Source organism: Balaenoptera physalus (assembly GCF_965194825.1).
Source record: "Balaenoptera physalus genome assembly, chromosome: 3".
NCBI classification, from domain to species: domain Eukaryota; kingdom Metazoa; phylum Chordata; class Mammalia; order Artiodactyla; family Balaenopteridae; genus Balaenoptera; species Balaenoptera physalus.
The window spans coordinates 12,385,939-12,406,538 of NC_138890.1; the positions used below are offsets into that span (position 1 = coordinate 12,385,939).

Sequence of the window (20,600 nt, forward strand, 5' to 3'; positions counted from 1 at the left end):
TCCCCAGGTGGAGGGCCTGACCTGCAGCCCTCATCCCAGCACGTGGAGGGCAGGGAAGGGCACCCTGATGAGTGTCCTGGGGCTGCCATAGCAGAGTACCACCAACCAGGTGGCTTCGAACAACTGAAATGTATTGTCTCACGGTTCATGAGGCCAGGAGTCTAAAATCAAGGTGTCAGGAAGGTTACATCCTTCTGGAGGCTCTGCAGGAGAATCTATCCCAGGACTCTCTCCTGGTAGCTGCTGGCAATTCTTGGCCTTCCTTAGCTTGTAGACACATCACTCATCTCTGCCTCTGTTGTCGCATGGCCTTCTCTTTGTGTGTCTCTCTGTGTCCTGTCCTCCTTTTTTTTTTTTTGTCTTGTTTTTTTGGTTTTTTTTTTGTTTGTTTTCTTGGCCATGCCACTTGACTTGCAGGATCTCAGTTCCCAGAGCAGGGATTGAACCCGGGCCATGGCAGTGGAAGCCCAGAATCCTAACCACCAGGCCACCAGGGAACTCCCTCTTGTCCTCTTCTTTTTTTTTATAGATAAGATTTTTAAAAATATTTATTTTATTTATTATCATTTATTTTTGGCTGCATTAGGTCTTTGTTGCTGCGCGCGGGCTTTCTCTAGTTGTGGCGAGCGGGGGCTACTCTTTGTTGGGGTGCGTGGGCTTCTCATTGTGGTGGCTTCTCTTTTTGCGGAGCATGGGCTCTAGGCGTGCAGGCTTCAGTAGTTGTGGTGCACAGGCTCAGTAGTTGTGGCTTGCGGGCTTAGTTACTCTGCGGCATGTGGGATCTTCCTGGACCAGGGCTCGAACCCGTGTCCCCCTGCATTGGCAGGTGGATTCTTAACCGCTGCGCCACCAGGGAAGCCCTCCTTCCTGTCCTCTTCTAATAAGGACACCTGTCATTGGATATAGGACCACCCTAAATCCAGGATGAGCTCATCTCAAGATCCTTAACTCATTTTGTCTGTAAAGAGATCTGTTCCAAATAAGATCACATTCTGAGTTTCCAGGGGTTAGGATGTGGACATATCCTTTTTTTGTAAACTGTGTTAAAATACACATAACATAAAATTTACCATCTTAACCATTTTTAAGTATACAGTTCAGTGGTATTAAATACATTTACAGTTTTAAGCAGCCATTACCATCATCCATCCCCATAACTCTTTTCATCTTACAAATCTGAAACTGTGTACTTATTAAACACTAACTCCCCATTCTCCCCTCTCCCCGGCCCTGGCAACCACCATACTATTTTCTGTCTCTATGATTTTCACTACTATTAAGTGCCTCGTGTAATTGGGATCATACAATATTTGCCTTTTTGTGACAGGCTTATTTCACTCTGCATAACGTCCTCAAGGTTCATCCATGTTGTAGCGTGTGTGAACTTCCTTCCTCTTTAAGATATGATATACCACATTTTACTTATCCATTCACCCTTCAGTGGACACTTGGGTTGCTTCTGTGTTTTAGCTATTGTAAATAATGCTGCTGTGAACACGGGTGGAGGAATATCTCTTCGAGAGCCTACTTTCAGTTCTTTTGGATATACGTCCAGAGGTGGAATTGCTGGGTCATAACGCATATGGTAGTTCTATTTTTAATTATTGGAGGAGCCTCCATACTGTTTTCCACAGCAGTTGTATCATTTTACATTCCCATCAACAGTGCCCAAGGGTTCCAATTCCTCCTCATCCTCGCTAACACTTGTTTTCTGTTTTTTTGATAGTGGCCTGTGGACATATCCTTTTGGGGGACACAGTTCAATCCCCTGCCCACTCACTTGGCCGAGCTCCCATTGCACACCCAGGGCCAGTTGTGACCTCTGCACCTGGCCATGCTGCAGTCCTGCTCAGAGCCTTGAATGCGCCGAGGTGCTGCTTCTTTGCGTCAGGACTGCAGCATTTGCCCAGAGTGCGTCTGCTCATGGCCCATCCATCAGCCCTGCCTGGCTCCAGGGACCAGGGGAGGCTGGTGGGCAAGGCACGTGGGAATTGAAACCTTAAAGCTGAAACCACAGAAAGTGAAGTTTCCTTCAACATCTTGTCTGGGTTGATCACTCAGATGTGAGAGTGAGGAAGTGGGACGGGGCTGAGCGGAAACAGATTGAGAAAAGCAGAGTAGAGGGTTGGAAGGAAGGCAGCCTGGCCGTGCTTGGGCAACAGCAGGTGCCATTAGTGGGAAGACCCAACTAATCCTATCCAGTCCAGGGCTTTATGCACCGATAGAGAATGGACTGGCAAAGCAGGAACCGAAGGGAAACAGCCCACGAGTCCACGGCACAGCAGTGGCTCCCCACCCGCTCCCCCTACCCCAGCACTGACCCCAGGGACCCGGCATGTCAGTCCACTTCTGTCTTCCCAGCCTGGTGCTGGGCCTGGGCTGGATCCTCTTGGGATCCAGAGTCACCCGGCAAGGGATAGGTACAGGATTTAGCTGCCCCATCTCTGCCCAGCCCCCCTTCCCTGCCACCCCACACCAACAACTGCTCTCAAGTCCTGCCAGATATCTGCCCTGCATCCGTCCTCCAAGGCCAGCTAGGACTTTTGTCTCCCACCACCCTGCCCCCCCACCCAGGGCAGCCCCTACAGAAACCACCAGTTCTAGGGAACTTGGCCACAGGGGAACTGGGAGGACACAGGTGCAGGGTGGGGCGGGGCAGGGGGCGGGGCAGGGCGGGGAGCAGGCATCCCACACCTCACCAGGACCATGCTCTGGCTTCTGACCCCAGGCACTGGTCTCCGCAGCATCCAGGCCCCTCAGGTCACCTTGCTCCCAGGGTGCCCCTGAGCTGAGGAACGTGGGGGGTTGTGGGGAGGAGGGGTGTGTTTGCTTCACTCTCAGGGGAGCCCAGGACACAGTAGCAGGATGGGTGGGCGGTCCTCGAGCCCCTTGGACAAGCGACAGCAACAGCACCTGAGGGGTGAGTGGAGTGGGAAGGAGCCAGATTTTGGCGGGTGGGGTTTAGGGCTGGGTTGTCAGGTACACAGGATGCCCTATTAATGTGAATTCTAGAGAGGCAATGAATACTTTTTTTAGTATAAGTATGTCCCAAATTTTGCATGAGGGCATACTTATGCTAAAAATGTATTCCTTATTTACCTGAAATTCAAACTTAATTGGTGTCATGTACTTTTATTTGGTAAATCTGGTAACCCTACTCAGGGCATGGGTTTGGGGTGGAGGGCATAGAGCCAGGTGGGAAGTGCGCCAAGCCTAGCCAGATCTTGTGGGATGATCCTCCCAGGTGGGCAAGGACCAACAGGCCACTCAGTGTGGACCCCAGGGACTAAGTCACAGTTCTTGATTTGAGACAAGTAAGGGCCAGTGTCCTCCATCCTCCACACACACAGTTGAGCACTTACGGTGTGCTGGGCACTGGGGATATGGAGGGGGGGCTCATGATCTAGACTAAGAAACAAGGCCAAGCTGTCATTACATGAATGGATTCAATAAGCTACTCTGCAAAGTGTTGGAATTTTTTTTTTCTGTAGTGGCTTAAACAAGATAAAGATTTGTTTCTCTCTCCTATAGAGGGGAACAGTGGCAGGCAGCCTGATAAAAGTCAGACAACCCAACCCCTTCCATATCATGGTTCTAACATGCGTGGCTTCTGTGCCTGAGGTCACCTCATGACTCAGAATGGCTGCTGAAGCTCCAGTCATCGGATCCACATTCCAGGCAGCAAGATAGATGTGTTTTACACACAGTCAAGTGCACACATATTAGGGGAACAGCTTAAAGAACTTTAACACTTGTGTAATCACCTCCTAGATCAGGATACAGAATACTTCTATCACCCCAGAAAGTTCCCTTGTGCTGGGTGAGGTTTTTAAAAGATTTTCAAAATCTCCCCCAGTAAGGGGCACAAGGAAACTTTCAGGTACAGTTGATCTGTTCTTTATCTGGGTCACGGTGATGGTGTCACGGGTGTGTACATGTGTCAAACTCATTCATTTCTATGCTTTATACATTTAAGGTGTGTTGTACATTGTTTATAAATTAAGCCGGAATCCTTTAACTCCCTCGCCCCCCACCAACCCCCATGTGGATAAAAACAGGCAATGGAGGGTTAAGGGTGAATGGAATTGGAGCATGTGTTCTGGGGCAACTTTGGGGTGCGGATAGGAATCCGTAAGTGGCTTTTCTGCCTGTTCTGCCCCCACCTCCGGCAGGTTGGGGGGGACCTGATTCAGCCACGTCACCATCTTCTTGTCCCTGCAGGCCAGGTAGACACCTTGCTGAGGAACTTCCTGCCCTGCTACCGCGGGCAGCTGGCAGCCTCGGTCCTGTGGCAGATCTCCCGAGAGCTGGGCCCCCAGGAGCCAGCCGGATGCCAGCTGCTGCACAGCAAAGTGGGTGCCGCAAAGGGGGAGGGGGTGCTGAGTGGGGGAGGCTGGGGAGGCCGTTCATTCGTTCGAGGGTCCCTCCTCACACCTTTGTCCTTGCTGGTGCCACGACCTGGCATGACTATTAAAAATTCATTCTGGGACTTCCCTGGTGGTGCAGGGGTTAAGACTCCGAGCTCCCAATGCAGGGGGCCCAGGTTCGATCCCTGGTCAGGGAACTAGATCTCACATTCATGCTGCAACTAAGGAGCCCGCCTGCCACAACTAAGACCCGGTGCAACCAAATAAATAAATAAATATATAATATAAAAAATAATAATAAATGCTTAAAAAAATTTTTTTTAATTCATTCATTTTTTTTTTTTTTTTTGGGCCATGCTGCGTGGCGTGCGGGATCTTAGTTCCCTGATCAGGGATCGAACCCACACCCCCTGCAGTGGAAGCGTGGAGTCTTAACTACTGGACACCAGGGACGTCCCCAAAATTCATTCTTTGAGCAAACATTCACTGTGCATCTACCGCGTGCCACACCCCTGGCTGGATGCTGGGGACACAGTAGTGACTGAGACAGATCCCGCTTTGCCCTCCAGGGCTCACAGTCTAATTGGGGAAAATGACCAGTTTGTTGTCAAGTTAACATATCATGATGCAGGATAACTTCTGATAGGTGCTAGGAAGACAAAATGAAGGGCGGTGTTGGGGGCTGGAAGCTGGGGTGTAGGAAGGTCCTTCTGAGCTGAGACGTAAAGGATGAGAAGGAGCCAGACCTGAAGCCCAGAGTGGGAAGGGCATTCTAGGCAGAGGGCACAGGCAATGCAAAAGCCCTGAAGTTGGAAGAGGTGTGGCCTGGCTGAGTGCATCACCCAAGGGCACGGCATGCCCACTGGATGCCCAAGCCTTTGCATGTGCCACCCTCCCCATTCTATCCCATACTTCGTCTGCTACTTCTTCCAAGAAGCCTTCCTTGACTACTATTACCCCCACCTGAGTCGGGCACCTCCTCTGGAACCCCTGTCTGTCTGCTTCCTCGACGCAGCCCGGGCTCACACGTCTGCCACCTCCATTTGTCTGCTTTGTGAGGACAGGGTCCAAGCCTTATTTCCCCTTCCCCCTGACCCCTTGTGCCCACATGGTGCCTGCACTTAGTAGGGGCTCAGGAAGGGCTTATCGATGGAACAAAAGAGCTTGGAGCTGCCCAGCCCCAGCTCCAAAGGTCTCCTGAGCCGGCAGATGGTGTCCAGGATCTCCATGTGCCCTGTACAACTTAGTTCTCACCAGCCCAGGGGATGGGTCTTTGACCAATGAGGAAACCAAGGCACAGAGAGGTGAAGCGACCTGACTGAGGTCACACTGCCAGCAAGATGCAGAGGCGAGATTTGAACCCAGAGCCCATACTCCTTACAAGGGATACTGGGTCCCCTGTCCCGATCAGAGCTCTGAGATTTCCTCTCTTGGACACCCCTTCTCCCAGCTGTGCCTGCCCTGGGGTGGGGGCTCTGTGGCACCATGCACAGAGCCCCCTGCCACCTGGGACCCCCCTGTCCTGCTTGGGGCATCATGGGGCCTGGGCATCACCCGCACCTGCACCTTCTGCCTCCTGCTGGTCCCAACCCCCTGGGCCAGGGCACAGCTGACACTGGGGTTCAAGCAGCGTGGAGGGATTTCCCCTTGCTTCAGTTGAAACATTTTCTTTAATACTTGTTTTATCTATTTGCATTATGTATATCATTTCTATTATAACATTTTAACCCTATTACTATGAAAAATCTCAGACCTAGGAAGAGAGATGGAGAATCATTTAATAAACCTCTGAGTTCCCACTACCCGCTGAAGAATCAAAACATCACAAATGCTGTTTATTTAGTCATCAAATATTTACCGAGCACCAACTGTGTAGCAGGAGCTACTCTGGGACCATTGGTGAAACAAACGCACACAATTCAGGTGGCCAGGTAGTGAGAAGAGGGACAAAGAAAACGAAACAAGGTGATGTCCCATCCTGCCTGAGGGAGGGGTCTGTGGGCAGAGGCCTGGCCATTTCTCATAAAGTTAAACTACACCTGCTCCACGACCTAGCAATCCCACCTGTATCAGTTGCTGTGTAAAAATACACCACCAAATCAATGCTTCAAACAACACGTTTGTCATCTCAATTACTGTGGGTCAGAAATCTAGATGGGGCTTTGCTGGGTCCTTTCTTTCAGGGTCTCTCACAGGCTGCAATCAAGATGTTGGCCAGGGCTGGGGTCTCATCTGAGACTCAACTGGGGAAGGGTCCGCTTGCAAGTAAATTGGAGATAACAAAAGTGTCTGCCTCAGTTCATATTTGGAAGTGCAGGCTGTGAGCGTGCTTGATAAAGAATATAACACCACACCAGCAGCGCCCAAGCACCGGTACAGTAAGTCCCCTACATATGAACCTTCAAGTTGCGAACTTTCAAAGACGTGAATGTGCGTTCCATCAGCGTCAGGTGTGAGTCAAATTGCAGTTTGCCCTCCGTCTCCTATTGCTGATGATCCTTCAGCTCTACCATCTCCCACCTCCTCTCCCTCCTCCAGTCAGTCACTCTTCTTGCCTGTTCACTCGATGCCAGCCCTGTATGCCAGCTGTTGTACTGTACTACTGTACTTTCCAAGGGACTGTACTGTAAGATTAAAAATGTTTATTTATTTTTTTGTGTTTTTGTTTTTTATGTATTATTTGTGTGAAAAGTATTGTAAACCTACTACAGTACAGTACTATAGAGCCGATAGTGTTAGTTGGATACCTAGGCAAACTTTGTTGGACTTACGAACAAATTGGACTTACAAACTCGCTCTCGGAACGGAACTCATTCGTATGTAGGGGACTTACTGTACTTGGTGGCACCCGGGACACAGGAGGAGCTGTCCAGGTGGTCTGGACACCGGGACACTGGCCCATGTTCTTGACATCCGCCCGCCCCTCCTCCCACAGAAGCTGCCCCAAGTCCGGGAGCACCGAGGGCCCTTGACCCAGCTGCAGGGCCACCCACCTCAGTGGCAGCCAATCTTCTGTGTCCTGCGTGGGGACGGCCGCCTGGAGTGGTTCAGTCACAGGGAGGTGAGTGAGTGGCCTGCAGCCCATCTACCTCTGGCATCTCCATTCCACCCTCCCCAGTATGGGTTTGGGGTCCAGTTCCCAGCATAGCCCCCCTCCTTTCTTCAATCATCAAGTAGGGCCAACCTGTAAGCTTGGCCCTGGGTGGGCGACCATCTCCTGCTGTGCCAGGTGGATAAACTGAGGCCCAGGCCAGGGGTAGGGGCTCACTCATGGTCATCAGCAGAGCTGAGGTTGAAACCATGCAAGGCCTTTGCACAGGCCGCCTGTGCCCTGCTTTCCAGCTGGGGAATTCAGGCAGGTCACTTGTCTCCCTGGGACTCAGTTTTCGCCTCTGTGAAATGGGATGATGATGGTCTACGCCACATGGGGCTGTAAGGATTCAATGGGTTAGTCCTCATATAGCACTTGGGACTGGCCTAGCACACAGCAGGTGCTGGGTGCTCTACTATGGGGAAGGGAAGGAGGGAGGGATTGAGGGAGGGGTGGACAGAAGGAGGGAGGGTGGAGGCAGGGAGGTAAGGTGGAGGATTTCCCCAGTTAACCCAAAACCTTCCCCTGATCCCACACTGGGATATGGAAGCCACAGTTTAGACCTGTCCCAAGACGGTTCTTTGGATGCCTTTTGCAGGAATATGAAAATGGGGACCATCCCCTGGGCTCCACAGTCCTGACAGGGTACACAGTCCTGACTTCCCAGAGTGAATATCTCCACCTGTTGGACACTCTCTGCCCAGAATCCTCAGGTAAGGCTCCCGGGGACCCCAAGAGCAGGTTTCTCTACTTCAGCACTGTTGACACTGGGGCCAGATCATTCTTTGCAGTGGGGGCCACCATGTGCTTCACAGGAGGCTGAACAGTAGCCCTCGCCTCCACCCACCAGATGCCAGTAGCACTCTGCATCCCAAGAGCGACAACCAAGTATATCTCCAGACATTGCCAAGTGTCCCTGGGGGCGGCATTGCCTCTGGGTGAGCAGCCTCGCTCTAGAAAGAGAAACACCCATTCTTGTCAGGGTGAAGGAGTTAGGTCACTGGACCAGAATCAAAGCAGCAAAGCGTAAAAACAATAAAATATGGTGTCAGCAAGCATGTGGGGAGATGGGCAGTGGTGGGCAGGAAAATTGCACAGACTTGTTACAGCGTGTAATTGGTCAGTCCAGTGTTTCCAGGATGGTTCTCCTTCCTTCCCTCCTCCTCCTCCTCTTCCTCCCCCCCACTCCCACTTCTCCTCCCTTCCCCTTCCTCTTCCTCCTCCTTCTCTCTCTGAATAGGTAAGGAGCAGCATAAGTGGGCTGGCATGCATCTGATGAGGTCCTGCATCATCTCATTGAATCTGCCCAGGAGGCAGCCCCATCAGTAACCACCCCATTTTACAGAGGGCGACACTGAGGCTAAGGACTGTCACACAGTTAGTAAGGGACAGAGCTAGAATTACACCTTTTGCTTCACTGCAGAGCTATCCTGCTGTTCAGTCATGCGAAGATGTAGCAACAAGAACAGTCTGCAGAAATGTTGATGATGTCGAAAACATGGGAATCCACCCAAATACGCATCCTTTGGGGTTGATTAAATAATTTACAGCCTGACCCTTAGGAAGGAAAGCTGTGCAGCCTCTGAAGGTGTCCCAGACATATGTAGGGGCCAAAAGGCCAGTTATAAACCAGAAAACTCCACATTGTTAAAAAAAAAAGCACTCCATACAGCTTTGTGCAGATTTTAAAATCTGGAATAATGTCCCCCAAACTGTTAACAGCTATTATCATCTCTGGGGGCTGCGATCGAAGGGCTGGATGACAAGGGATGTCCACCTTTTTTCTGTATTATTATTTTTAAATTTATTTTTGGCTGCATTGGGGCTTCGTTGCTTTGTGCGGGCTTTCTCTAGTTGCAGCGAGTGGGGTCTGCTCTTCGTTGCGGTGCGTGGGCTCTAGGCGCGCGAGCTTCAGTAATTGTGGCACGTGGGCTTAGTAGTTGTGGCTTGCAGGCTCTAGAGCGCAGGCTCAGTCGTTGTGGCGCACAGGCTATGTTGCTCCGCGGCATGTGGGATCTTCCCAGACCAGAGCTCGAACCCGTGTCCCCTGCATTGGCAGGCGGATTCTTAACCACTGCACCACCAGGGAAGCCGTTTCTGCATTACTGCATTTTACTGCAGTCTGTATGTATTACTCTGGAAATCTGAAGAAAACACTGAGGATTTGGGAGACTCCAATTTAATTCATCAAAATAAATTCACTCATTTTTGTCCTCCCAACAGTTCTAGGTCATTGGCATCACTTTTCAGCCCATTTTACAGGTAGGAAAACTGAGGTTTTTTCAGGGAGATGAAAATCTGTGCAAAGAGCTAGGAAATGGTCTGGCCAGGTTTGAACCTGGGCCTAGCCGACTCCAGCACCCCACAGCAAGCAGGGCTCAGACCACATGCCAACTAGGAGAGATTGTTGGTGGCTGCCTAGGGCTGCTGTGTTAAGCATGTTGCTGAGGCTGGGAAACAGTGCTGGGATGGATTGCTGATGTCTGCCCTGGGCACACCTCCTCCTGGGACTGAGCTGAAGTAAGGGTTCTCTACACATTTCATGGTTATTGTCTCCTAGTGAATGAATGATTTTAGAGTGAATGAATGAATGAAGATGCGACCTCCTCTGCTTTCAGGACACCATACACAGGAAGAGCCTGACCCCCTCTTGGAAATGCCTGTTAGTTTCCCCCTGTTCCTGCAGCACCCCTTCCGCGGGCACCTCTGTTTCTCTGCAGCCACGGCGGAGGCGCAGCGTGCCTGGAGGCTAGCCCTAAAGGGCGGCATCCGGCTTCGAGGCACAGGTGGGTCCTGGGAAAGGGCAGGCAGTGGTGGAGCACAGAGTCTGGAGTCGGAAGGTTCTGCTCCTGCTGGCTGTGGGATCCTCTCCAAGCCTCAGTTTCCTTATTTATAAAATGGATCGTGGGGGATGACAGAGGGGAAACAGGCAGTTATGCATGGCCAGGGCTGTAATGAGGGCACAGCCCTATGGGAGCTTAGCCTGGGGGATCAGGGAGGGGATGTCCAAACTGGGGTCTAAAAAAGACGAGGGGCCAGCCAGGTGAGGAAGAGGAATTAGGACTGACACATCTGGGCAGGTTGTTGACTGAACAAGCGTACCTAACTGGAGAGGCAACTGGAGACTGCAGTGGGATCTGGGCTGTGACTGCCTGCAGGGGATGCCTTTTCCAAAATGGTATACAGGCCCCTCATGGGCTGGTGATAATCTTAGGGGAGCGTTTTCCCGGCGGAGGGCACTTCTTTGCGCAAAGGTCTGGAAGTGGGTGAGACTTAGCTGTTTGGGACCTGGCGAGGAGGCGGAGGGCTTCCTTCTCAGGCGACGGGGAGCCAGGCAGCCTGAGAGCAGGGGAGGGGTGGGCGGGCACTGACGAGCCGCCCCTCAGTCCTGCAGCGAAGTCAAGCCCCAGCCGCCCGTGCCTTCCTGGACGCCATACGGCTCTACCGGCAGCAGCAAGGCCACTTTGGCGACGACGACGTGACCCTAGGCTCGGACGCCGAGGTCAGTGCCGCGCAAGGCCGCACCCGGGATCCCCCGGACCCCTTCTCGGCCCACCGAAGCACCCATGGTCACCTCCCCCGCAGGTGCTGACTGCGGTACTGATGCGGGAGCTGCTGCCTGCGCTGCGAGCCCAGACCCTGCCCGGCCTGCGGGGGGCCGGCCGCGCCCGGGCCTGGGCCTGGGCCAAGGTACGCATGGGGTCGAGGAGGTGGGGCAGGGACACGCGGGAGGCCGCGGATGGGGATAGGAGCCGGACCTGGGCGCTCAGCTTCGCCCTCCCCGCGACTGTCGCCCAGCCTCTCCGCCCATCTCTGTGCGTCTGTCTTCTCTCTGTCCTCCTACCCTCGCCCCATCTCGTCTCTCTACTGCGCCCCTGGCCCGTGTGGGGTCCCCTCGGCTGATCTGGGCAGCTACTGGACGCCGTCCACGCTGCAGTCCTGGACGGGGCCTCCGCTGGGCTCCGCGCCTTCCAGCCCGAAAAGGAGGAGTTGCTCGCCGCCCTGGAGAAGACGATCCGCCCAGACGTAGATCAGATGCTGAAGTTGCGGGAGCGCGTGTTAGGGAGGCTGCAGGGTGAGGTCCGGGGGCGTGGCCTGGATGTGAGGGGCGGGGCCGGGAGCCTGAGAGGAAGAAGGGGAACAGCTTGGGTGTAAGGGAAGGGGCCCAAGGTCTGGGACCCGGTGGAGGCAGGGCCGGAAAAGAAAAGGGTGGAGCCTAAGTGGGAAAATGGGCGAGGCCTTGATGCTTTGGTGGTGAGACTAGATCTCAAGACGGGGTCAAGAGGGAGGGCGGGTGCTTGGGAGGCGGGAAGGCCAGGGATGGAGCTGGGGAGGCCGGAGACCGAGACTGGGTGGGGAGAGGGGCAGAGGCGTTGGCAGTAGCAGGCCTGACTCCGGTTGTGGGTTGTCCGGTCAGGCGGCGGAGATAGCTCTCACTCAGCTCAGTAACAAAGAGAACAGAGTTGGAATCCTAACTCTGCCTCTGTGTGCAACTTTGAGCCGATCCCCATCGCACTTGGCCTCGGTTTTCTATTCTGTATAATGGGGTAGAGGAGGGTGCTCAGAGTCAGCGCTCCTGTCTACCTCACCCTGTTGAGCCCCTGGCCTCACTCCGTGCCCCCCACCCCCCAATTTGCGGAGCGCCTCGAGGAGGAGATCCAGGCCAGTGTCTTCCACTCGCAGCCAACGTCCAGGGTCCCCTCGAGTCGTGCCTGCGCAGGAAGGTGGATGCGCAGCTGCCCCGGGTCACGCAGACGCTGCTGAGCGCCGTGGAAGCCGAACTCGCGGCGGTGCAGACCCTCCTAACCCAGGGCATGGACCGCCTGTCCCGCCACCTGCGTGGGAGCCCCTCCAGCACCCGGCTGCGGAAGGAGGTGAGGTCCAGTGGGTCGTGTTTCATCGGGCCTATGGGCAGTGTGTCAACTTTATAGAAGAGTTGCGTGAACCTTGAATCTTTCTTGTTTGAAAACCTTCTCTTTTAAAAAATCTCTGAACTTTCTTCTAGGCTGCATTTTACTTACGGTGGTCCACTATGCTATGGTCACTGGGGCACGGTTTATAACATGGGGGGGAAGGAGTAAGGTGACAAGATTAGCATTTTAGTAACATCAGTCTGGAGTCACCTTCCGCACAAATTGTTCCTCCTCCTATTCCCTTGTTTGGCCACAGCCCACCCCATTCCCTGGGACAGAATTCTGCTCCACGCAGGTCAGCTCTTTTCTTCCGATATTAAATGAGAGCATACTATGTGCCAAGAAACCTTCAACTTGTTAAGTGTCTGTTGACCTTTAAAATGAAACAGCCAGTTATTTTATCAGCAGAACATTTTGGGAAGGGAGGGCAGCATGAGAATTGCAATTCGGGACATGCAAGCTATGGCAAAACCAGAGGCAAGTCTGGCAAACGAAGGGGAGGAACATACTTTATAGAGAAGAAGGAGAAAATTGGGAGGGGCAGCTTTGAAGGAAAGTCCATTGGAGGAAAGCGAGAGTTCAGGGTGGTGACAGTTTCTCATTGGCTGAGTGGTGGTAGTTTCTCATTGTTTGGGGCCGTTACTGCATAAGGAGAAAATCTTCCTCCTGCTGGAGTGGTAAAGTAGTAACCTTCTTCCAGTTTGGGGTCTGCAGAGGGCAAGGAGTGGCAGTGCACGAGAGCCCCCCCCCACCCCTTTCAGGACTTAACGATTTCATTTTTATTTATTTATTTATTTATTTGGCCAGGCAACTTGTGGGATCTCAGTTCCCTGGCCAGGGATTGAACCTGGGCCACAGCAGTGAAAGCGCCGAATCCTAACCACTAGACCATCAGGGAACTCCCATGACTTTATTTTAAATGAGGTTTCCCTTTATTAATCTTCACATCTACATTTCATAATCACCTCCTCCAGGAACTTTCCCTGGTCCTTTCTGCATCTGCAGCTGCGCGTGCTTCCCTCCTCACAGAAGTATTAACACACCACTACAGTTGTTCATCTACACTCTGTCTCCCCCAACTTTTCTGTGAGCAGTTTGAGGGCAAATACCACTTTGGATTATTGCACTTCTGCAGCCCCAGGATCCAGCACAAAGAGAACATCAGGTGGGACAAGGGCTGAGTGTGCCCATTTCCCCTCAGCCATGCCAGCACCACATGTTATCATTTGTTTCAAGTTTTACCATTTTATGTCCATCACACCATACCTCACAGTTACTTTTATTATGCATTATTTTGGTGACAACTGAGGCGGAATGTGTTTCTATTTGTGTTTCTTCTTTGATGAACTGTCTATGAGGTCCTTAGCCTTGCTCTTCCATTGGCTGGTGGTATTTTTCTTACCTGACTGCTATGGGAACACAGGTTTACTCATTTGGGGAGATGCCATGGGACCCAGAGCTGATGCAGACCTGCTACCGAGAGGCGGAGCGGAGCCGGGGGCACCTGGGGCAGCTGGCAGCACCATTTGGCTTCTTTGGAACACAGAGCCTGGTGTTTGGGGCCCAGGATCTCGCACAGCAGGTAAGGGTGAGTGGGAGGCTGGGAGGAAGCGAGGCAAGGATGGCAGCCTCCAATGAGTAGGTGCCAAGTGTGTGCCAGGGAGATCATGATGACCCAGACAGACCTGGCCCTCCCTCGCTGGACTCCCAGTGTCACGCAGACATGAGCTCATGACCAGGCAGGCAGTAGTCACACGTGATGGACAGGGCTGTGATGGGGACACACAAGGTGCTACGGGAACCCTGAGGAGGCACCTGATCCATCTCCAGGGTTGGGAAGGCTTCCAGGAGGAGAGGACTGCCAGGCTGGGGCAGCTGGGGGAGGAATGGGAATGGGGGCATGTCCTGGGTGGAGGGAACAGTGTGGATAAGCCCTGGGAGGTGTGAGAGCATGTCCACATTTGGGGAAAGTGAAGCAATTTAGAGACATTGGCTTGTAGATTTCAAGGGAGGGCAAAGATGTGAGAGATATGCCAGCGAGGTGGGGGAGCAGATGGGTCAGGGCCTTGAGTATGGGGCTCAGGGGGCTGGGCTCTGTCCAAGGGCAATGGGAGTCACAGCAGGTGTGTGAGCAGGGGAGGGGCATGGCCAGATTCAAGGTTTTTTAGAAAGCCCTGCCTGCCCTGGGGAGCAGGGGCTGTCGGGGGCAGAAGTGGAGGAGGCAGGGAGGAGGTCTGAACCAGAATGGGTTGGTGGAGAGGCGCAGGGTGTGTTTTGAAAGCCAAGGGGTTGGGACCTGCTAATGGACATGGTGAGTGAAAGAGACAGGGATTGAGAAGACCCAGTGCTGCCCGGCACGGTTGTTCAGTTTGTATACTGCACAAGGGCGCTCAGCCAAGGAGCCTGGACTATGGACGGCTCTCTGCTCCCCATGCTGGGCATCCTGGCACTGATTGGATGAGCCCCAAGTCCTGAGAGGAAGAGAGTGCTGTTTCTTGGGACAAGAAGGAGGTTGGAGGGAAGTAGTTGGTCAGGGCAGGCTGGATGCTGAGAAGGGTTCAACCGCGCAGGCGTAGGGCCCAGAAAGAGCATGGATTCCCAGGGCTCATCCCAGCATCTCTTCCCACAGCTCATGGCTGACGCCATGGCCACCTTCCTGCAGCTGGCCGACCAGTGTCTGACCACGGCTCTGGACTGTGACCAGGCTGCCCAGCAGCTGGAGAAAGTCAGGGGGCGCGTGCTGAAGGTGAGGTCAGCGGGGAGGGCCTGGCAGTGGGCCTGGGTGCTCAGGTGGTTGTCAAACCAGCTGCCGTGTGTGTCATGCAGAAATTCCAGTCGGATAGTGGCTCAGCGCGGAGGAGGTTCATCCATGGCTGGCTGCTCTGCATCTTCTTGCCCTTTGTGTTGAGCCAGCTGGAGCTGAGCTGCAAAGCGGTGAGCTGACGGGGGACGGGTCCTATAGAACAGCCAAGCATCTTTCTGTAAGACTCATAGAACCACCTTGATGATTAGAGACTTTTGTTCCCTGAGCCAAGGGGCTGGGTCGGATGGCTCTTCTGGGACCTCACAATGCCCTCTGCTTCTCCCATGACAATGCTGTGTCTGCAGAGCTGGCGTGGGGTCCCATGCATCACATAGCAGCAGGTGATACAGGCTTCAGAGAAGGGAGGAGGCAGAGGGGGAGTGTATGTGTGTGTATGGTGAGGGTGCTGAGTGGTTAGGGGGCCTCTCTCTGAGAAGATGATGCTTGAGAAGCAGTGAACTAAAGGCATGAGCCATGTCCTGGGGAAGGGTATTCCAGGCAGAGGGTACAGTATGTGCAAAGGTCCTGAGGTAGGTCTGTGCCTGGTGTGTTGGAGAAACGGAGAGGAGGCGAGTGTGGCTGGAGCTTAGCGAACAAGGGGGTAGGAAGTAGACGAGGGGAGAGGTCACATGGGCCTTGCTACCCAGGCTTAGGGGCACCATGAAGGGGTCTGCATCAGGGGTCAGGCAGGAAGTAGCTGTGAGGGGTCCCAGCAGAAACACCTGTACTATTCCCATTGAGGTGTGATGTGCTTTGTTTCACCAATTCTCACAACAACCTGAAGGAATAATGAGTCAAGGAGTCCATTTTAAAGATGAGGAAACTGAGGCCCAGGTTCCCCTAGCTAATCAGTGACAGAGCTGGGGCTCAAACCCATGTCACACATAGCCCACCCCTCCAGCCCAGCCCCTCACCTGCCTCGGTTACAGGAGCTGCCTGAGTTTGAAGGGGACGTCCTTGCTGTGGGCAGCCCTGCTCTGACCATTGAGGGTATTTATGAGGATGTCATCCGGGGGGTCCTGCTGCAGAGGATCAATCGAGGTGAGCCCCACCCCCTACGGCTCAGGGGAGCCTGGTGACCCCTGGCTGTGTATACTGAGCCCTACCAGGGTCCCCATCGCCTCTCACTGCCTGTGAACACTAGTCCTTTGACTAAGGGCCAGGACTGGGACAGAGGGGGTCTGGGGTGGGCGAGCCTAGAGGGGCAGTGATGGAAGCTCCCTGAAGGAGGGGGCATTGGCGTGGGGTTGTGACGGATATGCAGGAGTTCTTAGGATGAGAGAAGGGAGGCAAAATTTAAAAACTGGGGATAGACATTTACATTTACTCATTCAACAACCTCTCCATGTTTTATTCTGGGCTGGCATTGAGGCCTCAAGAGTACTTGGACTTGGGGTAGGCCTCTTAGGATTTCCTGGGCTGGGAAGAGGCTCCTGACTGTCTCTTCTCCCTCCTGCCTTGTCTGTTCCTTCCTCACCCAATGCCTATGACTGCTGAGACGTGTACTAACAGGGGAATGAGCAATGTGTAATGGTTATTCAGGGAATGTCACAGCTGACACAGAAGGAAGGAGAGGAGGCTGCAGGCTGCCAGGGCAGACGTGCAGGGCCTTGAATGACAGGCAGAGGAGTTTAGACATTTTGTGGCAGGCAATAGGGAGCCATGGAGGGTGTGTGAGCAAGAGGGCAACAGTGGCTAGACTGGAAGCCAGGGAGGAGGCTGAGGGCCTGGTCCTGGGGGGCAAAGGATGGACTTGAGCAGGGGCAGCAACCAAGGGGACGGAGACCAGGCCTGAGGATGAGACGGAAGTCAGAGGTTGTTGCTGGCCTGGGGTGTCACTGGGTGCATGGGAGGGACCACAGCCCTGGGGATGGTGTAGAGAGAAAGGAGAGGAGTCCCAAAGAGCCTGGATTTGAAGGGCACAAAGAGGAAGAAGGGATGCAGAAGGAGCAGTCAGAGAGGTGGGAGACCCAGAGATAGCAGTGTTCTGGGAGCCAGGAAGTAAGGGTGAGAAGTGTCCTTGTTCTGTGGGTGGCCAAACGAAAAGAACCGAGTTCCTTTAGAATAGGGGACATTTTAAATGGAAAAAGGCTAATCTCTAATAGGAAAAAAATTTTCAGAAACAGGTTTCCATTCCTAGAAGTTGTACATGTACTGCAGGCAGGGTGGGGGTGGGGTGTTTCCCTCCTCTATTGATTTGTGATGTCTGCTTGAAGCATTGTGCCGGAAGGTGGGGTAGGTAGCATCCAGGCTCAGTGAAGGTGTGGGGATCTGCTAGCAATGTCTGCCATGGGCACAGGTGTGGAGAGAGGCTCATGTGAGCCACTTGTTTAGAGTTCCTGGTTGAGACATTTCTTCCATCCTTTGCCCTCTTGTGGCCTCTCTGGGAAAATACATGGAAGCCCTGGGATTCTGGGGCTTATCCAGGTGGGTCCAGGGGTTTATCTTTTTATTTTATTTTATTTTTAAATTTGTTTATTTTTGGCTGCGTTGGGTCTTCGTTGCTGCGTGCAGGCCCTCCCTAGTTGTGGCGAGCAGGGGCCACTCCTTGCTGCAGTGTGCAGGCCCCTCACTGTGGTGGCTTTTCCCGCTGCGGAGCATGGGCTCCAGGCGCGCGGGCTTCAGTAGTTGTGGCACGCGGGCTCTAGAGCGCAGGCTCAGCAGCTGAGGCACACGGGCCCAGCTGCTCCACTGCATGTGGGATCCTCCCAGACCAGGGCTTGAACCTGTGTCCCCTGCATTGGCAGGCAGACTCTCAACCACTGCGCCACCAGGAAAGTCCCTATCTCTTATTTTAGAACTGAAAAATGCCCTTGGTGCCAGCAACATGTCCTGCACTCTGGATGGCTGCTCGGAGCTTCCATGGGACCAGGCAGAAACAGGTGAGGACCTCACAGGTTCTTGGCCCATGCCAGTGAATTGCCAGGGTCGGAGGGCCTGTGTGGGGTATACAAGAGGGTTGTGAGTGTGGGTTCCTGGATGGAACAGTATGCACCTTGTCTCCTGACTTGGCCAGGTTGGCCAAGCTCATGGTGAACTAGGGCAATGGGGAGCCACGGAGTGTGCCTGAGTGTCAGAGGTATCCTCTGACATGCATATGAATTTGTGTCCCATCTCTTCTTGCCAGGCCTCTATAGGGCCTCTCCCAACGGCTACCAGTTCCCAACACTGGTGGGGGAGATAGTGGTGATGGGAGCCTTGGGTTCACCTTAACAATGGGTGCATGGAGCTGTGCTCAGGACCAGGGAAGCCTGGCCTCCTACTATAGGACCCTACAGAGACCTCCTTGTTGCAGCAGTAAATGTGTGTAGGGCTGAGGTTGACACTGCTGGTGGTGCAGGGATCCTGAACTCCATCCCTAAGACGGAAATGTTTCATGGGGACTTCCCTGAAATGGGACAGAAAGCAACTGGTCCAACTAGAAGCGGACCAGTGGGCAAGATGTTTATAATCTGGATGTTCAGGACTCAGGGCAGATGCAGGTATTCTGGAGCGGCTCTCAGCTCCTCAACCCCCTTGGGTATCATTGTTATGAGAGCTTTGTGAATCCACCCAGCTAAGTGGCTCCCACATTCTTCACCCACAGAAACTCTGAGCTAATAAACATGTATAGTTTTCAGTGGCTAACTCTGGGGGTCATTTGTTATGTGGCAATAGCTAACTAATACACTGCCTAGCTGATTGGGGGCAGCATCTCATAGTCAATTGCTGCAGATAAACTGATGAATATTCACACTCACTGGGATACATGAAGATTAAACAATCTTAGAAAGACTTCTGGGTGTCATAATATTTGGGGATTTGCAACTGGGGATGAAGGATTGTGGATGGGCTCCTTAATCTATTTAACCAGAATTTAATTGATGATGGGGTTTTGCTTCTAATCTTTTGCACTAACAGCTAACACCATAGCGAATGACCGTTTACATACTTTTCATGCAAGGGGGTAAATCCCCCAAGGTGAAATCTCAGGGTTTAGAGCATGCGTGTTTGTCATTTCAATAGCAGTCTTGAGAGTGCTCTCCACCAGAGTGGTCTCACCTGGTGCCCCCTCATCTGTGTGGAGGTGGCCCATTTCCCCACAGGCTGTCAGCTGACTTGGGATTCCCAGATCTTCTGGGTGAAAAATGTTGTCTTGGCATCATTTTAATGAGCATGTCTTATTGGGGATGAGGTGGAGAGTCTTCTCATGTGTTTAGGAGCTTCTCTGTGAACCTCCATTTCTCTCCGTGGCCCACTTATCTTCTGGGTGCTTTTACATTTCTATTAAATTATTCTCGCTAAGCTTCCAATTACTGAGTATTTATTATGTGCCAGGCATTTGAGGTGCCCAAATGTTTTGGCATCCTTACGACACTTTCCATTTTACAGATGTGGAAACTGAGGCTCAGAGAGGCACTTGCTCCAGGCAACCAGGCTCCAGCACCGAGGTCTAGCCACTCTGCCCACTGCCTCCTCCAGGGACATTCCAGAGCTGAAGCTTGGCCCACATTCATCGTCATTCTCAATGGATAAACGTCTACTAGTGGAATTTCTGAGTCAAAGCATATGTACCAGTTCAAGGCTTGTATAATCCCCACACCTCTGCCTTACTCCTCTCCAGAAAGGCTATGCCTTTTAACACTCTCACCAGCAGCATTTGTACATATTCTCTTTTCCAAACACTAGGACTTTTCATAAAAGGAAAAACTGCCAGTTTGATAGACACACACACAGAGTGCATTGTTTTATTTTAAATTTCTTTGATGACTACACTGAACCTAAAAATATGTTTATTGACCATTAATATGTTTGTGTGTTTCTTATTTATTTATTTATTTTTGGCTGTGTCGGGTCTTAGTTGTGCCACGTGGGATCTTTCGTTGTGGTGCGCGGGCTTCTCTCTAGTTGTGGCATCTGGGTTTTCTCTCTCTAGTTGAGGCGCCTGGGCTTAGTTGCCCTGTGGCATGTGGGACCTTAGTTCCCCGACCAGGGAACGAGCTCGTGTCCCCTGCATTGGAAGGTGGATTCTTTACCACTGTTTGTGTGTTTCTGTGTTTTCCTTTCTTTTCTTTTTTAGTGAATTGCCTGTTCATAGCTTTTACCTACTTTTCTCTTCAGGAGAATTTATATTTTTCTTAATGATCTCTAATAACTCTTTGTATATTAAGGATAGTAACACTTTCTGATATACACTACAGATGTTTTTTTCTCAGCTTGCTGTGGGCCTTTGGGTTTGTTTACTTGCTCCAAAATCTTAACTTAGTATCAAGTTTCCCAGCTGAGAGTAGAGCTTTTACTGCCTTCCTGTTTGCCAGAAAAGTCATCTGTCCACCGGAGGCTGGCAGCTTCACATCACAAGACTTCCAGTTGCTTCCGGAGTAGGTTCTGGGAGGGACTTCCCCAGTGTTTTTCTCAGTTCAGCTTTCAGAGGTGGGTAATGCACA

The 20,600-nt window shown here is 52.5% G+C and overlaps 1 protein-coding gene across 3 annotated transcripts; it reads left to right on the plus strand.

Annotated features, from left to right (window-relative positions):
- Window positions 1–102: 102 nt before the first annotated feature.
- NIBAN3 (niban apoptosis regulator 3) lies at window positions 103–19,960 on the plus strand. 3 transcript variants are annotated; one of them, XM_082453368.1, is made up of 15 exons: window positions 103–2,920; window positions 4,222–4,352; window positions 7,303–7,428; window positions 8,057–8,171; window positions 10,077–10,244; window positions 10,845–10,960; window positions 11,044–11,148; window positions 11,371–11,533; window positions 12,142–12,332; window positions 13,795–13,953; window positions 15,001–15,117; window positions 15,198–15,305; window positions 16,104–16,215; window positions 17,973–18,056; window positions 18,302–19,537. In XM_082453368.1, the coding sequence occupies exons 1-15, from the start codon at window positions 2,866–2,868 to the stop codon at window positions 18,385–18,387; spliced, it is 1,836 nt and encodes a 611-aa protein (XP_082309494.1). In that variant the 5' UTR covers window positions 103–2,865; the 3' UTR covers window positions 18,388–19,537. The 3 variants fall into 3 exon arrangements, with proteins under 3 accessions (XP_082309494.1, XP_082309492.1, XP_082309493.1); XM_082453366.1 differs by lacking the exons at window positions 103–2,920; window positions 18,302–19,537 and adding an exon at window positions 19,546–19,960 and having other exon boundaries at window positions 3,013–4,352; window positions 17,922–18,056; XM_082453367.1 differs by lacking the exons at window positions 103–2,920; window positions 18,302–19,537 and adding an exon at window positions 19,546–19,960 and having other exon boundaries at window positions 3,013–4,352.
- Window positions 19,961–20,600: the final 640 nt, after the last annotated feature.

Coding starts and splice junctions, on each gene's coding strand:
- NIBAN3 (XM_082453366.1), top strand. CDS start 4,080: ATGGAATTGGAGCATGTGTTCTGGGGCAACTTTGGGGTGCGGATAGGA. Junction 13,954..15,000: donor CCCAGGATCTCGCACAGCAG/GTAAGGGTGAGT, acceptor CTCTTCCCACAG/CTCATGGCTGACGCCATGGC. Junction 15,118..15,197: donor TCAGGGGGCGCGTGCTGAAG/GTGAGGTCAGCG, acceptor TGTGTCATGCAG/AAATTCCAGTCGGATAGTGG.